This window comes from Plecotus auritus (assembly GCF_963455305.1).
Source record: "Plecotus auritus genome assembly, chromosome: X".
NCBI classification, from domain to species: domain Eukaryota; kingdom Metazoa; phylum Chordata; class Mammalia; order Chiroptera; family Vespertilionidae; genus Plecotus; species Plecotus auritus.
The window spans coordinates 114347301-114365816 of record NC_137784.1 but is presented as its reverse complement, the minus strand read 5'-3'; the positions used below and the strand labels follow the sequence as shown (position 1 = coordinate 114365816).

The following is an 18516-nucleotide window of genomic DNA, read 5'->3' as shown; positions in this document are numbered from 1 at the left end:
GAAAGGTCATATCCTATGAAAGACACATCTTGAAAATGCCTAAAGAAAGTTGTCATTTTTTCATGGTGAAGGGACTGGAGTCCGTGTTGATGAAAACACCTTGGTGGCTATGGTGACTGGCAGTGGCTGCAGCAGCAGGGTGATAGGGCTGGTGCCTTCCCCTGATCAGCCTTGTCGCCTCAGTAGGACTTCCCCTGAGGGCTCCCAGTATATGAGAGGGGGCAGGCTGGGCTGAGGGACGCCCCCCCACCCGCCCCAGTGCACGAATTTCGTGCACCGGGCCCCTAGTCCTATATAATAAAAGGCCAGCCACCATAAGTGGAATGACCAGAGACCAGAACCACCACAGCCCCTCGCCGGGCTGGCCCCACCACCAAGTAAGTGGTTAGGGGCAATCAGGCAGGCAGGCAGAGTGGTTAGGGGTGATCAGGTAGTCAGGCCAATGGTTAGGGACAATCAGGTAGGCAGACGGCCCCTCGCTGGGCTGGCCCCACCCCCAAGCAAGTGGTTAGGGGTGATCAGGTAGGCAGACCAGCGGTTAGGGACAATCAGGTAGGCAGACACCCCCTCGCCGGACTGGCCCCTCCCCCAAGGAAGCAGTTAGGGGTGATCAGGCAGGCAGGAAGAGTGGTTAGGGGTGATCAGGTAGGCAGAGCCACGGTTAGGGGTGATCAGATAGGCAGGCAAATGGTTAGGGGTGACCAGGTAGACAGCCCCTTGCAGGGCTGGCCATGCCCCCCAACAAGCAGTTAGGGGTGATCAGGGAGGCAGGCAAGTGGTTAGGGGTGATCAGGTAGGCAGGCGAGCAGGTAGGGGTGATCAGGTAGGCAGACAGCCTCCCCTTGCTGGGTTGGCCCTGCCCCCAAGCAAGTGGTTAGGGGCGATCAGGCAGGCAGGCAGAGTGGTTAGGGGTTATCAGGCAGGCAGACCAGCAGTTAGGGGTGATCAGATAGGCAAGCAAGTGGTTAGGGGCGATCAGGTAGGCAGGCCAACAGTTAGGGGCGATCAGGTAGGCAGATGGCCCCTTGTCCCCCAGCAAAGAAAGAGAGAGGCCCAGGCCACCAGCGGTGACTCTGTGGCAGGTGTGCGGCCAGCCAGTGATCACCCTGCAGAGGGAGGCCCAGGCCAGCCAAGCCATCGCACCCCACGCCTGTCACCTGCAGAGGGAGGCCACCAGTGGCAGGGATGGGGGGCAGTGCTGCCCAGATGGCAAGCAGTAGCAGCAGCGGGAATGGGGCCAGCTGCCTACAGCCGGGGGAAGGAAAGCCCCGATAGGCCCTGGTCTCAGGCCAGGCCTAGGGAACTTACCCGAGGGGTCCTGGATTGTGAGAGGGTGCAGGTGCACCGGGCCTCTAGTCTATACTAATAAAAGCCTAGGTGGTCCTCATACCCTCGCGCAACGCCCTCACGTCATCACAACATGGCCGGCAGGGGAGGGTAGTTGTGGGTGATCAGGCCTGCAGGGGAGGGCATGTGGGGGCGAACAGACCAGCAGGGGGAGGGCAGTTGTGGGCGATCAGGCTGGCAGGGGAGGGCAGTTGGGGGTGAACAGGCCAGCAGAGGAGGGCAGTTAGAGGCGATCAGACCGGCAGGGGAGTTGTGGGTGATCAAGCCGGCAGGGGAGGGCAGTTGGGGGTGATTGGGCTGTCAGGGGAGCAGTTAGGCATCAATCAGGCCGGCAGGGGAGCGGTTAGGGGGAGATCAGGCTGGCAGGCAGAAGCGGTTAGGAGCCAGCAGTCCCAGATTGTGAGAGGGATGTCCAACTGCTGGTTTAGGCCCAATTGGACATCCCCCGAGGGGTCCCAGATTGGGAAGGGTGCAGGCCGGGCTGAGGGACACCCCCCCTCGTGCATGAATTTTGTGCACCAGGCCTCTACTAGCTATATAATATATAAGCCTTAATATCTATCAAATATAAGTGATTCTTCCCACTTTATACTTTTTTTGTCAAGATAAAATTTTATTTTAGATATTCTAGGACCTGGGCTTTTCCACATAAATGTTAGAGTAGGCTTATCTATATATATAAAAGGATAATATGCAAATTGTCCCCTTTGGAGTTTGATCGCTCGCTATGACATACGCTGATCACCAGGAGGGTGCCACAGAATAAAAGGAGGCCCTGGCGGGCAGCCGACAACCTGGGAAGGAAGGTTCTGGCCAGGCCTGGGGACCCTACCCATGCATGAGTTTTGTGCACCGGGCCTCTATGTCTATAAGAAGCTATGTTGAGATTTTGCTAGAAATCACATTAAACTTATATATTAGTTTGAAGAGGATAGATATCTTTACTATGTTGATTTTTCCAGTCAGTGAACAAAGTATGTCTTTCTATATAGGTCTTCTGTGATTTCTTTCAACTTTTTGTAATTTTCAGTATAAATGTCTTCTACATGTTTTGTTAAGTATATGTGAAAGCATTTCATTTTCATTGGAGCAATTATAAACGGTAATATTTTTACTTTTGGCTTCAACATGGTCAGTGTTTTTATATAATAACTAGAGGCCTGGTGCACAAAATTTGTACACTCAGGGGTGGGGTCCTCAGCCTGGCCTGTGCCCTCTTGCAGTCCAGGAGCCCTTGGTGGATGTCCGACTGATGGCTTAGGCCCGCCCCCGACGGGAGAGGCTCCTGCCACCAGCACTGCACTTGCCTGCAGTGAGCCTGGCTCAGGGCTTCTGGCTGAGCGGCACTCCCCCTGTGGGAGCACACTGACCACCAGGGGAAGCTCCTGCATTGAGCATCTGCCCCCTGGTGGTCAGTGCATGTCATAGCGACCAGTCTTTCTTCTGCTTGGTCAATTTGTGTATTAGCCTTTTATTATATAGGATTACATATTACTTTAATGTCTCATTTCCCAATATATGAGTCACTTTTTAACGTATGTTTAGGCTGCCTGGCTGGTGTTTCTCAGTGGTTGAGCATCAGCCTATGAACCAGGAAGTCACAGTTTGATTCCTGGTCAGGGCACATGCCCGAGTTGCAGGCTAGATCCCCAGTGTGGGGTATGCAGGAGGAAGCCCATCAATGATTCTCATCATTGATGTTTCTATCTTTCTCTCCCTCTCCCTTCCTCTCTAAAATTAACAATAAAAATATATTAAAGTATGTTTAGGCTAAAAATTTAGTCTTTTGGTATTACCCAAACAATTTAAATATTTGTAGAAAAAGTAAACACCTACTTTTTCAATAGTTTATCAGTATTACTACTGAGTCCACAAACTGAGAATAACAAAAGACCTACTCTTTTACTTGCTCTTAAATTCCAATTATTGAATCATAAATGGTACTCCATTTGAGATGATATTTTATGCAGAATATTTGGTGAATTATATTGAACTGTTAGTATGATTTCTTCAGAGTTCTTAATCAGGATAAATCCTCTTTCATTTTTCAGGGTTACTGAGCTGTAGAATTAGACCTTGATGACACTATTTATCTTCAGATGGTAATATGACATAATGGAGATTAGCATGGACTCTGAAAGTTGAGGAACCAAAGTTCAAATAATAAGCGACTTTCACTGCTAGAAAACACTTATATTTAACTCCACCTGTGCGTGAAACGTAAATGTAGAGATCAAACTTGTTTACATGTAACACCCAATATAAGATGTAGAATCTTTTTCAAGATTTTAGAAATTTCTTTCATCCCCCTTTCTGACTACTACCCTCAGAATTTCTTAATTTTCTGACCTTTATAATCATTGATAGTACCATCAGTTCATGAAATTCATATCAGTGGATTTATATGATGTATTCTCATTTGTGTCTCACTTCTTTTGCTCAACATAATATCTATGAAATTAACCCATATTATTTTTCATATCAGGATTTTATTCTTTTTTCTGTAGGTGTGTAGTATTCTATTATTTGAATTTACTACCATTCTTCCATTTTCCTGTAGGCAGATTTGTAAGTTGCTTCTAATTTAAAAATATTATGAATAAAGGTATGTTAAACATCCTTTCACATATGATTTTGAGGACCTATATGCCCATGTCTTTTATATATATGTAAAGCAGTAAATTTAATGACTCACACTGTAGGCATATGTTTAGTTTTAGTAGATACAGTTTTGCATCCTTTTATCCGAGTTATACAACCACCTGCAGTGAATGAGAGTTCCAGATCCTGCAGATGCTTGCCAATAATTAATATTATAAACCTATTTAATTTTAGCTATCCTGGTAAGTAAGTAGTGGAGGAATAAATTTGAGTTTATCTGGATAGATGATATTGAATATATTTCATATATATTTTGAGATTTGGATATTATTCTTTATCATTTCTTGTTTACATTTGTGTTTTCTCTTTCCTGAGGTGCCCTGATTTTCCCCATATTGCTGAAGGATATTTTCTTTGGAAATAGGACTCTGTTGACAGTTTTTATTTTTAGACTTTACGGTTTCTAATGGAAAACCTATTATCATGAGAATTACTTTTTCCTTATAGATAAAGTGTTATTTGTCATTCAGAAATTTCAAGATTTTTTCTTTCTTTTTTTTTTTTTTCAGAAGTTTGACTATGATGTCTCATTTTGTATTTGCTCACCTTCTTAAAATTGAGGATTTCTCTCTTTTGACCAATTGGAAGAGTTTTCAGCCATTATTTCTTCAAGTACTCTTTCAGCTCCACCTCCTTTAATTTCTTCCTGGACTCCAAATGTTACAGTTTTATTTATTTATTTATTGATTGATTGATTGATTGATTGTTATGACTCCACTGGTTCCTGTGGTTCTGATCTTTTTCTGTTGTTGTTTTCAAGCCCATGTTCTCCCTATTCTCATTGGATATTTCTATTGTTATATTTTCTAGTTCCCTGAGTGTTTCCTCTGTTCCATCCATTCTGCTTTGAGCCTATTCACTGAGTTATTTATTTCAGTTATTACATTCTTCTGTACTATAATTTTCATTTGGTTCTTCTTTATAGCTTCATTTTCTTTGCTGAGATTTTCTATTTACTTGCCATAACTTTCTTTTTTTCCCATTTAAGGATGTTCAAAATCACTCATGTAAAGATTGTTTTGATGGCTGCTTTAAACTTATTATCAAACAACTGTCATCTCTACTATCTCAGTGTTAGTATCTATTATCTTTTTTATTCAGTTTTAGATCCTTCTGCTTCTTTGTATGAATAATTTGATAATTGAAACCTAGAAATTTTGAGAACTTGTTTGGAGCTTCTAGCAGGGGAGCGCAGCTACTTGTATACCCTTGACCGAAGACTGGTCCTCTCTGGGGGTAAAGTCATCCTCTTCAACCCAGCGCGCAGCTTCAGGAGGGACGCACATGGATCGGTGAGGGAGGAGGGGGATACCCAACTAGCCAGCCAGATCAACCGAATCAACCCTGGCGATCAATGGGGTGACAGATGTTGCAGCCAGATCGCCTTCACATCCAAAACCTAGAAATTTTGAGCATTATGAAACTCTGGATCTTTTTCAATCCTGTTTTATCTGCCTTTGCTTTGATACTGCTCTGGTAAGGGAAGAGTGAGATGCCACCTATTTATTTCAAGAAGAGAGTAGAAGTCCAGGTTCCCCACTTGGCCCAAGGTTTGTAGGTGTGTGTGTCGGGGGAGGGAGTATTCATTATTGTTATGAGATGGTGGGAGTTCTGGCTCCCTGCTATTCTTCTGCCTATATCTCCCCATGTGGAGGGATAAGTCTGCCTTGTTTCTATTTCTTACGGTTTCCACTTACATGACCCAGGACTGACTCCCGCCAGTGCAGCCGGGACCTGGGACTGACTCCCGCCCGGGACTGGCTCCCGCCTGGGACTGGCTCCCACCCTGGACTGACTCGCCGCCGGGACCAGGACTGACTCCCGCCCCGGACTGGCTCCTGCCCGGGACTGACTCCCGCCTGGCACGGCCGACCCGCAGCCATGGCAACCCAGCACTGACTTCCAGTCTGGTCGAGCCTTTGGTCGTAACAGTCATTATGACCCTGGCTCTTTATTATATAAATGCCATTGATTTTGTTTTGGTCTTGTATCCTGTGACCCTACTGAAATCACTTATTAGTTCTAAGAGGGTTTTTTTTGGATTCCTTGAGATTTTTCCCTATAGACAATCACATAATATGTAATTCCTTTTATTACTTTCTTGTCTTTTCCATTTTTTGATCATTTTTATTTTTCAATTACAGTTGACATACATTGTTATATTAGTTTCAGGTATACACCTCAGTGATTAGACATTATATAACTTACTAAGTGATCATCCCAATAAATCTAGTACCAATCTGTTACCATACATATTTTATTAAAATATTATTGACTATATTCCCTGTGCTGTACTTTACAGCTCCATGACTATTCCATAACAACCAATTTGTACTTCTTTTTAAAAAATATATATTTTTATTGATTTCAGAGAGGAAGGGAGAGAGAGAGAGAGATAGAAACATCAGTGATGAGAGAGAATCATTGATCGGTTGCCTCCTGCATGCCCCCCACTGGGGATCGAGCCTGGAACACAGGCATGTGCCCTTGACCGTAATCGAACCTGGGACCTTTCAGTCTGCAGGCTGATGCTTTATCCACTAAGCCAAACTGGTTAGGACCCAGTTTGTACTTCTTAATCCCTTCACCTTTTTTACCCATCTCCCAACCCCCCTCTCATCTGACAACCGTCAAAATGTTCTCTATATCTATGAGCCTGTTTCTATTCTTATTCATTTATTTTGTTTTTTAGATTCAATTGGTCATAGACACATATATATTGCCATTTTATTGTTCATATTTTTTATATTTTATTCTTATTATTCTTAAAGAAGATCCTTTACCATACACACACACACACACACACACACACACACACACACACACATATATATATATATATATGTATATATATATATATATATAAAAGGCTAATATGCAAAGTGTCCCCTCAGAAGTTCAGCCGTGAGACTGGGAGTTCGATCTTTTGCTATGACGTGCACTGACCACCAGGGGGCGGCAGCAGGGTGCTGAGGGAGTGAAGGAAGGAGGAGGTGGGGGGAGCTGCCCGGTGGCGGCGCACGGGTGGCGAGGGAAGAAGGAGGCAGGGAGGTGAAGGAACTGTGTGGTGGCGGTATGTGGGTGGTGAGGGAAGGAGGAGGCGGGGTACCTGATCAGCCCTGATCGCCGGCCAGGCCTACGGACCCTACCCGTGCACGAATTTCATGCACTGGGCCTCTAGTTTCATATAAGGCTGGTTTGGTGGTGATGAAGGATGGTTGTTCTGTAGTTTAGTTGTATCTTTTATTGTTTGTGCGATGAGGCGAGTACTGCATTTACCTAAAGGCCATCTTGCCCAGAAGTTACCTTTTATTTTTATTGCAGTAGTCCCAATTTCCAGTACTATGCTGAATAAGAGTGATGAGAGTACACATCCTTGCCTTGTTTCCAATCTGTATGAAAACATTGTCTTTCACCATTACCTTTGATGTATAGGGATTTTTGTTGATAGTCTTTAGCAAATCTATATAATTTCTATGTTCCTTAGTGTTTTATAATAAATGGATGTGGAATTTCTCAAATACTTTTCTGTGTACGTTGATAGGGTTGTGATCTTACGAAGTTTATTGATATGGTGGGTTGTGTTGATCAATTTCATATGTTGAACCAGCTTAGCATACCTGCAATAAATTTGACTTGATTATGGTATATAATGCTTAAATATTGTTACATTCAGTTTACCAATATTTTGGTGAGGATCTTTGCATTTACGTTCATGGGAGATGTTAGTCTGTAGTCTTCTTTTTTAGTGTACTTTCCTTGTATGATTTTGCTATCAGGGTAATCCCCCTTATTTTTAATTTATTTATTTACTTATTATATGTGTTTTATTTTTACATGCAATAAACATTAATATTTAAAGAAAAACAATTTTAAATATAATATTACATGCAATAAAAATTAATATTTCAAGAAAAACAGATTTTAACTGTAATAATATTACCAAAACTGTACTAACATAGTATAATATCACAAAAGCTGTAGAAAATATTAAAAATCTGCAAATAACAGGATTACTTCTATTATATTCTAAAATATTTTATTTTCTCTGGCTCTATTTTGGTTCATCATTTTATGTTGTTCATTATATTACACAAATGAATGATATCATGTGATATTTATCTTTCTCCAACTGGCTTATTTCGCTTAGCATAATGCTCTCCAGGTCCATCCATGCTGTTGGAAATGGTAAGAATTCCTTCTTTTTTATAGCAGTGTAGTAGTCCATTGTATAGATGTACCACAGTTTTTTAATCCACTCATCTGCTGCTGGGCACTTAGGCTGTTTCCAAATCTTAGCTGTGGTAAATTGTGCTGCTATGAACATAGGGGTGCCTATATGCTTTCTGATTGGTGTTTCTAGTTTCTTGAGATATATTCCTAGAAGTAGGATTACTGTGTCAAATAGGAGCTCCATTTTTAATTTTTTGAGGAAACTCCATACTGTTTTTCACAGTGACTGCACCAGTCTGCATTCCTATCAGCAGTGCAAGAGAGTTCCTTTTTCTCCGCATCCTTGCCAGCACTTGTCGTTTGTTGATTTGTTGATGACAGCTATTCTGACAGGTGTGAGATGGTACCTCACTGTCATTTTGATTTGCATCCCTCAGCTGATTAGTGACTTTGAGCATCTATATATATATAAAAGGCTAATATGCTAAGTGTGCGACCATCCAACCGGTCACTATGACACGCACTGACCACCAGGAGGCAGACGCTCAATGCAGGACCTGCCATGTTGCGCACAGAGAAATGGCACCACGGACCTGGCGCCCACAAAGCAACACGTGGCATCCCCCAAACGGGACACAGGTCCCACCATCACCCTGGAGCAACAGCCCACCAAATCGCAGTTGACGATGCCGAGACCCCATGGGGAAAAATGCGGCCCACAGCCCAGAAACGGTTGCTGTGGGCACTAGGTAATGACATCACATAGCAACACCTGGCTTCCTCTCCCCTAGCGACAGCTAGCCTCCTTGGAATTTCTTCAGCCCAGGAACACGACTTGCTTTATAACCAGGTGCAAACATTTCACACTTTAACCAAATGTCTGTGAAGTGTTTTCTTATGCCTCATCTCATATGATCCACACAAAAGTCCTGGAGTAGGTAGATAGACACTTCACCTGACTGAAAAGAAGTAAGAAATGGTGGACTTTGAAAATGACTTCAGGTTTTTCACTGCACAGAATATAGTCAAACACTGCTGCAGTTAAATATTTTACCCTTTGTTCCCCCTGCATGATCGAGAGTAATAATCTGCTTCATGTTGATATTTACTGCTGTGTTGCTGACAATTACCTGAAAGAGAACTTGGGGTGCTTCACTGGGCTGGAACAAGTTTAGCTAAATCAGAAAGCAAATCTAATTAATCAACTTTATTAACGACACTAATAAAAGAGAAACATGCAAATTGACCATCACTCCGCTACACCCACCAGCCAATCAGGAGCGAGTATGCAAATTAACCCAACAAAGATGGCAGCGGCCACGGAGCTGGAGCGAGCAGGAGGCTTGGGTTGCCCCCGGCAATGGAGGAAGCCAAGCTTTGTGGCCGGCCCTGGCCTCCGCTCAAGGCTACAAAGTTTCAATTATAGATAAATAAATCCCAGATACCTGCTTCCAGCCAGCCCTGGCTTCCACTCAAGGAGGCACTGAAAAAAAAAGAAAGAAAGAATTAAAGGAGGGGCTTGGAACCTGGATCGCCGTGGGACGTGGCCAGCCTGAAAACAGCCCTCAGCTCCTCACCCAGGCTGGCCACATTCCCATGGGGTGTGGGTCCCTGCTGGGGGGCTTGGCCAGCCTGCAAACAGCCATCAGCCCCTCACCCAGCCTGGCCAGGCACCCCAGCGGGACCCCCACCCTGAGGGGGTGTGGCCAGCCTGAAAACAGCCATCAGCCCTTCACCCAGGCTAGCCAGGCACCCCAGGGGGGACACCCACCATGAAAGGGGTGTGGCCAGCCTGAAATCGGCCCTCAGCTGCTCACCCAGACTGGCCAGGCACCCCAGTGGGACCCCTACCCTGAAGGGGCTGTGGCCAGCTTGAAAACAGCCCTCAGCCCCTCACCCAGGCTGGCAACGCCCCCCCCAGCAGGGACCCTCACCCCATGGGGGTATGGCCAGCCTGAAAACCACCACAGGCCCCTCGCCCAGGCTGTCCCATGCCCCAAGGGAACCCCCACCCTGATCCGGTACACCCTTCAGGGCAAACCAGCCGGCCCCCACCCATGCACCAGGCCTCTATACTAATAAAAGGGTAATATGCTAATTAGACTGGGAGACCTTCCAGACGTTCTTCTGGACAAAGCCATGTTGGCGGGCCAAGGTAGAGGCGGTTAGAGGCCAAGAGGGGAGGGCAGTTGTGGGTGATCAGGCTGGTGGGGGGCAGGGCCGTTGGTGGTAAGTAGACCAGCAGGGGGACCAGTTGGGAGCGAGCAGGCTGTCAGTGGGGGCGGGGCCAGTTTGGAGTGAGCAGGCCAGCAGGGGGGCAGTTGGGGGTGAGCAGACCAGTGGGGAGGAAAAGTGGGGGTAAGCAGGCCAGCAGGGGGGCGCAGTTGGGGGTGCACAGCCTGGCAGAGGAGGCAGTTGGGGGCGAGCACACTGGCACGGGGGGCAGTTGGGGGTGATCAGGCTGGCGGGGGGTGCATTTGGGGGCGAGCAGGCCGGCGGCAGGGGGCAGTTGGGGGAGAGCAGGCCAGCAGGCATAATGGTTAGGGGCAATCAGGCAGGCAGGCAGGCAGGCAGGCAGGCAGGTGAGCGGTTAGGAGCCAGTGGTCCCGGATTGTAAGAGGGATGTCCAACTGCCAGTTTAGGCCTGATCCCTGTAACCTGACAGTAGGTCATCCTTCGAGGGGTCCCAGGTTGGAGAGGGTGCAGGCTGGGCTGAGGAACACCCCCCGCCCCCCGTGCACGAATTTTGTGCACCGGGCCTCTAGTCTATATATAAAAGCCTAAGTTGAGTCGCGCATGCGCGGTACATATAAAGCTCTTGCTGGCGCCAATTGCACACGTGTGTTTCAATCTGTTATTGTCGATTGTGAATTTGGTTGACACTTCTATTATAAAGAGCGAATAGTGATACTAAAATAGTTCTTCTAATTAATTTCCTTTCAATGGGCATGAATTCTTACCACTAGTGTTTTCATATGTCTCTTGTCCTTCTGTAGGTCCTCTTTCAAAAAGTGTCTATTGAATTCCTGTGCCCATTTTTTGATTGGATTGTTTATCTTCCTTTTGTTAAGTTGTATGAGTTCCCTGTAAACGTTGGAGATTAAACCCTTATCGGATATAACATTGGCAAATATGTTCTCCCATGCAGTGGGCTTTCTTGTTGTTTTGTTGATGGTTTCTTTTGCTGTGAAGAAGCTTTTTATTTTAATGTAGACCCATTTGTTTATTTTCTCCTTCGTTTCCATTGCCTTAGGTGTTGCATCACTAAAGATATTTCTAGGACATATGTCTGCTATATTGCTGCCTATAGCTTCTTCTAAGATTTTTATGGTTTCCTGTCTAACGTTTAACTCCTTTATCCATATTGAGTTTATTTTTGTGTATGGTGTAAGTTGGTGGTCTAGTTTCATTTTTTTGCATATATCTGTACAATTTTCCAACACCATTTATTGAAGAGACTGTCTTGACTCCATTGTATGCTCTTGCCTCCTTTGTCAAATATTAATTGAGCATATTGGCTTGGGTCAATTTCTGGGTTCTCTGTTCTGTTCCATTGGTCTATATGTCTGTTCTTATGCCAGTACCAGGCAGTTTTGAGGATAGTGACTTTGTAATATAGCTTGATATCTGGTATTGTAATCCCTCCAACTTTGTTCTTCTTTTTCAAGATTGCTGCAGCTATTCGGGGTCTTTTTTTTTTATTCCAAATGAATGTTTGGAGAGTTTGTTCTAGGTCTGTGAAATATTCCATTGGTACCTTAATGGGGATTGCATTGAATCTATAGATTGCTTTGGGTAGTATGGACATATTAATGATGAAAGAGCTTTGTTTGATTGTGATTTCTGCTCTGATATTTATTATTTTCTTTCTTTAACTTTATTTGGGTTTATTTTGCTTTTTTTTCTAGTTTCTTGGGGTAGAAACTTAGATTATTGATTTGAGACCTTTCCCCTTTGCTATTGTAAGCATTTTGGCTATATATTTTTCTCCAAGCACTTCTTTATTTAAAATTTTATTTTAATGTTTAAAGTATTACAAAGAGTAGTACATATGTCTCCTTCTTCCCCCCATTGACCTTCCCCCTGTCTCCCCTACACCCCCAGTATCTTCCATCCATTGGTTATGCTTATATGCATACATACCAGTCCTTTGGTTTATCTCTTACCTCCACCCCCACCCCCAACCCTCCCCAGCCTTCTTGCTGTATTTTGACAGTCTGTTCAATGCTGCTCTGCCTCTGTATCTATTTTTGTTCATCAGTTTATAAATGTTCTTTATTATCCATCAATGAGAGATCATGTGGTGTTTTTCTTTCATTGACTGACTTATTTCACTTAGCATAATGCTCTCCAGTTTCATCCATGCTGTTGCAAATGGTAAGAATTCCTTCTTTTTTATAGCAGCATATTATTCTATTGTGTAGATGTACCACAGTTTTCTAATCCATTCATCTGCTGATGGGCATTTAGGCTGTTTCCAAATCTTAGCTATGGTAAATTGTGCTGCTATGAACATAGGGGTGCATATATCCTTTCTGATTGGTGCTCCCTTGTAGGTAACTAACTGTTTTTCTCTTGCTGCTTTTAATATTCTCTCTTTGTCTTTTGCTCTTGGCATTTTAATTATGATGTGTCTTGGTGTGGTCCTCTTTGGATTCCTTTTGTTTGGGGTTCTCTGCGCTTCCTGGATTTGTAAGTCTTATTTCTTTCACCAGGTGGGGGGAGTTTTCTGTCATTATTTCTTCAAATAGGTTTTCAGTATCTTGCTCTCTCTCTTCTTCTGGCACCCCCATAATTCGGATGTTGGTACACTTGAAGTTGTCCCAGAGGCTCCTTACACTATCTTCATATTTTTGGATTCTTTTTTTCTTTTTGCTTTTCTAGTTGAGTGTTTTTTGCTTCTTTGTATTTCAAATCTTTGACTTGATTCTTGCGATCCTCTAGTCTGTTGTTGGATCTCTGTATATTATTTTTTATTTCAGTCAGTGTATGCTTAATTTCTGACTGGTCCTTTTTCATATCCTCACAGGTCTCGCTAAATTTATCGGTCTTTTCTAGAAAATTCTTGAAAAACCTTATAACTGTGGTTTTGAACTCTATATCCAGTCGTTTGCTTTCCTCCATTTCTTTCATTTGTGATCTGTTTCTTTGTCTGCATTTTGGCTGCTTCCCTGAGTTGATAGAGTGGCTTTGTGTGCTAGGTGTCCTATAGGGCCCAGTGGCTCAGCCTCCCCACTTACCTGAGGTGGACACTCTTGGTGCACCCCTTTGTGGGCTGTGTGCACAGTCTTGTTGTAGTTAAGCCTTGATTGTTGTTTGTATCACTGGGAGGAATTGACTTCCAGGCCATTTGGCTGTGAGGATCAGCGGTGTCTACGCTGGGAGAACTTCTGTGCTGGAGACACCCTTATGAGACAAGACTTGCAAAATCTTCTGTGCTCAGCTTGGATGGGGCAGAGTCTCAGGGTGTAACAGACAGCCTTGGCTTCCCATCAGCCCTGCCCTAATAGGCCCCCGGGTCTCAGTGTCCCTTGGTAATCGATGCAAGCATCTCTGAGAGAAAGCTGCCCTCGAGTTCCCACCCGCTGCCGAACAGTCCAGTTTCTCCCCAAATGAGTCTGGGTCCCCAGAGTCTCGCCAGGAAGTGGAGTTCAGTGCAGTCATGAGCTTTTTGTCTCCCTCCCAGTTGAGAAAGCCAGCCGTGTACTCAGTTGCCCGCCCTCTCTGCGCGCGCCTCGGTACCTCTGCCTTCCGCAGTTCCTCTGAGTCTCAGTGTGCTTTTCTCTTTCCTGACAGTCCAGTTTCACCCCGTATGAGTCTGGGTCCCCAGAGTCTCGCCTGGAACTGGAGTTCAGTGCAGTTGGGAGCTTTTGTCTCCCTCCCACTTGAGAAAGCCAGCCGCGCACTCAGTTGCCAGTCCTCTCTGCGCGTGCCTGTGTCTCAGTACCTCTGCCTCCTGCAGCTCCTCTGAGTCTCAATGTGCCTCTCTCTTTCCTTCTAGTTGTAGAATTTCCACTCAGCCAGCCTTCCTGTGGTTCTGGATGATGTCCGTTTTGTCTTTTAGTTGTAGTTTTGAAATTATTGTGCGAGGCAGCAGTTTAGGTGTTTACCTATGCCACCATCTTGGTTTCTCTCCTCTATTTTTACATTTCTTTTGAGACTTTCTCTTTAAACCATGGACTATTTAGAAATATTGTTTAATTTCATGTATTTTTATATTTTCTGGTCTTAGATTTTTTTGTTTTTTGAATTCTAGTCTGATTTCATTTTTATCAGATTGCCTTTTCTCACTTAAGTTGTGAATTTTTTTGTTTGTTCTCAGTCTGATGGGTGAATTTTTATTGTGTCCTGCTCATTTTGTTTATGATGTTAGGAGAGTCTGGGTCCTATTTAAATAATTTCATGGGCAGTCACCATGTTTTAGTTTATTACATATGTTCTTTCCTACTTTTATGGGATATGCTCCAGTGACAATTTTAATTTTCAGAGACTTTTTGTTATTTCCTTGGTTTATGTGGCACTGATAGGGCTCCCATGTGTCTCTCCTAGTGCTCCCTGAGGGTAAGGAAGGTATTTACTTAGGCCAGAGTATCTCTCAGTGGGAATTGGGAGTCTTAGACCCACAGGGATGAAAGGCTTCCTGGGGCAGGCCACTTGTGCCTAGGCATCTTGCTAGTTCTGCCTGCCCATTTGGTGTCTTGTAATGGATTCTTATGTTGTCCGAAGGTTTCCCATGAAAACTGTGGAAGGAAGAAGCCTATTCAGGAAGGCTTCTGTTGCTAGGTTGTGAGTTAGAAAACATTAGATCTGGGTTGCCTTCTTCTGTTGGATGTGGATATGTAAGAATCCTTGCTATGTTATTCTCCTAGTCCTGGGGTCCAAAACTATTTTCCCTTCTTTTTACCACTTTTTAAAATTCTCTGTTGGTCCCTGGCTGGCGTGGCTCAGTTGTTTGGGTGTCGTCCCATGCACTAAAGGTTGCCAGTTTGATTCCTGGTCAGGGCACATGCCCTGGTTACTCGCTCAATCCTAGTAGGGGATGTGCAGGAGGCAGCCACTTGATGTTCAGCTCTCACATCGATGTTTCTCCCTTTCCCTTCTTGTCTCTAAAAATCAATTTTTAAAAGTCTTTTAAAATGTTATTAAAATTCTGTTGGTTGTGTCTTACATTCTTTAATTGGTTTGTTGTTGGGCCTAGTAGGGAGGATCAGGGAGAAATAGGTCTATGCAATTTTGTGTGGATTGGTCTAGAAACCACTTGTTCCTGTATTTTTTTTTTTAAATCAATGATTTTTTAAACTCCATTCCTAGTTTTGTTGTATTGGGACACAGATGGCTGATTCTTCTGTTTATTCCAACAGGGTTAAAGCTCAAAAATGACACTGGAAATGACCCACCTATGTCTACTTCTACATTAGAAATACAAACAACAGGATGCAAAGTATTAAGAAAGGCCAGAATGAAAGTTGCCCAGAAAACAACAGGCAAAGAAAATCATGGTGGTACACATAAGATACGGAAACGGCCTCGAGCTTTTCTGGGGAGGAAGAGAAAGAAACTTTCAACTTGTAAACAAGAGCTTCCAAAACATATGGATCTTCATGGGAAAGGCCATGCAGGAGAGAAACCTTTTAAATGTCAGGAATGTGGGAAAGGCTTCAGAGTCAGCTCTGACCTAATTAAGCACCAGAGAATTCACACTGAAGAGAAACCCTATAAATGTCAACAGTGTGATAAGAGGTTTAGGTGGAGTTCAGATTTAAATAAGCACTTAATGGCACACCAAGGAATAAAACCATATAGATGCTCATGGTGTGGGAAAAGCTTTAGTCATAACACAAATCTACACACACACCTAAGAATTCACACAGGAGAGAAGCCCTTTAAATGTCATGAATGTGGAAAAAGATTCATTCAGAACTCGCACCTTATTAAACACCAAAGAACCCACACAGGTGAGCAGCCTTATTCCTGTAGCATATGTAGGAGAAACTTCAGCAGGCGGTCAAGCCTTCTTAGACACCAGAAGCTCCATGGGAGAAAGGAATCATGTCCAGAATCTCCAGTCTGAAGAAAGTCACCATATGGAGCTTGACCCTAGAGGCAATAAAAGAATACAAAATCATGAGGAACCTAGGATTATGTCATCAACAGAAAATTTGGGAGGGGTACATGTCATGCTTCACATAAAGGAATCTAAGTTGTCTCTCTTATTCAGCATTGTATCTTCATTGCCTAGCATAAGACTGATAACATAATGGTTACTTTATAAATAAAAGAATGAAAATATAGCAATCATATGTCTATAGTTTATCTATCTATCTATCTATCTATCTATCTATCTATCTATCTATATTATTACCTTCCCAACCCTATGTGATTTAAATTCTTCAGGTAGTTATCAGGCCCTCAGCTAATGTATGATGGCCATTAGTCCTACTCTCATTCTCAGGAGAGGTAGAAAGTAAGAATATTCAGGTTCTCTGAAGGGAGCTCAGAGAGTATTACTAAGTTAACTTTCTAGGGCTATTATTATTTGTGGATGAACAACCAAGCCCATGGCTCAGGGAACTTTATTCTGGAACAGTAAGAGAGGACTCACTGTTTGCCCTGGAAGAAGTACACCCATTCTAGTTGCTCCTCCCATGAACACTACTGCAATGTTTTCTGTCAAGGAATTCCAATCCACATGTGAAGGCCTAATATCAACACAGACCCTGGGCCTTTGTAAGCACTTGATATATCTCCTCCTGCTTATCCTTTCAACACTGAGGTATATAGAGTGTAATGGTGAAGGAGGCAGTCTGGGCCCTCATTCCGTTATCTTCAAAAGCACAGAGGAGTGGTTATTGGTCTTTTTTTTACTTTAACTTTGTGGACTGGAGGCTTTCAAATTGGTGCCACACTGCTCCAGGGCCTAAAGGAAGGCCCATTATTATAGCTGTTCAACACAACCCCATACACCTGGATGCTCTGCAGAAGATCTTGAGATTTTGTAAACTACTTAACTGTGAAATGCAAGGAGAGCCCTCTGACCTAACCTCAATGCACATCGGGAGGAAACATCCAGAAGTGTCAGAGCAAAGTAAGGCCTGTGGCTTAGAATGATGGCCTCAATGAGAGCTTGGTCAGATGGAAACTGGTTTTTGACATTGGTGGTTTCTGTTCCTTCCCCATTGGCCTCAGTGATTATCTTCTGAAAAGCAATTTGATGTCAAGGGAAGCTGGAAGACAAGGATTTATATCTTCGTCCAATCCTAGTTTATGATGTTGACCAAGGCTTCTATATATTGATTCATAAAATTGTACCTTTTTATGAAAGTGGCATGTTGTTTCATATTAAATTTGAACATTAAACAAAATGTTGTTACCAAATTACATAGAGATGGCCAATGTTCACTTTTTTAAAATATATACAGCTATATTTTTTTCATCAAGAGACTTCTTTAAGCCTGTTTTCAGTTTTGTAAAATGGAGATAATTCCTTCTCAGGGCTGCTGTGAGGATTAAATGAGACATGTGAGCATGCCTAACACTGATGGGCCATATAACTATTCCATAAACATTTGGAGCATTCTTCATCTTTCACCTAGTTTTTTTTTTTTTTTAATTTTTAAACATTTTATTTATGATTTTTTTTTTTCAATTTCAGTTTACATTCAATATTATTTTGTATCCGTTTTGGGTGTTTTATTCCTCACCTGAGTATATGGTTTTTTTAATTGATTTTTTTTCTAGAGAGGAAGGGAGTGAAAGAAAGAGAAAGAAACATCCATGCAGGGATCAAACCCGAAGTCTAGGTATGTGCCTGACTAGGAATAGAACATGCAACTTCTTGGTATATGAGACAGTGTTCCAACCAACTGAGCCACCTGGCCAGGGCACTAGTTATTTTTTTTTAAATCAACTTTATCTAGTTGTCCAGATTTTAAGCATCCCTAATTGGATTTTTAAGCCTGTTCGTGATGGTCTGAATGGTAGCCTTCTGGTATAACATTATTTTCTGAGGTGCTTCTCTCTAGGCTGTTAAACAATTAGCTAATGCCCCTAGTCAGCTAGTTACACTTTTAATGAGTGACAGAACCAAAATATACTAGATGCCTGGAAAAGGAAGGGGGAGGTGATGGCTGGATTGGAATTTTAATGGATAGTATTTACACTGTTAGGTACATCCTCAAACTAATGAAAGAAGGAAAAGGTGAGTGTACAATGGTAACTAAAAAGAATGAAAGTGCTAAGCCTGGAGGAAGAAGTTGCCTGGAAGGAAAAGATCCCACTATATTCCTAAAACTTGGGAGACTGACTGCCCCACCATCCTTTCCAGAATTTAATGAG

General features: G+C 43.3%; 1 protein-coding gene across 2 annotated transcripts in view; it reads left to right on the top strand.

The window, feature by feature from the left end:
- ZNF75D (zinc finger protein 75D) overlaps positions 1-17616 on the top strand; it is a 28072-nt gene extending 10456 nt beyond the window's left edge. The window contains exon 4 of one of the 2 annotated variants that reach the window (XM_080653323.1): positions 15543-17616. In XM_080653323.1, coding sequence (XP_080509449.1) covers positions 15543-16252 — 710 coding nt within the window. In that variant the 3' untranslated portion in view covers positions 16253-17616. The remainder of the gene's footprint in view (positions 1-15542) is intronic. The other variant, XM_080653322.1, reaches the window with a different exon arrangement.
- The last annotated feature ends 900 nt before the right edge of the window (positions 17617-18516 follow it).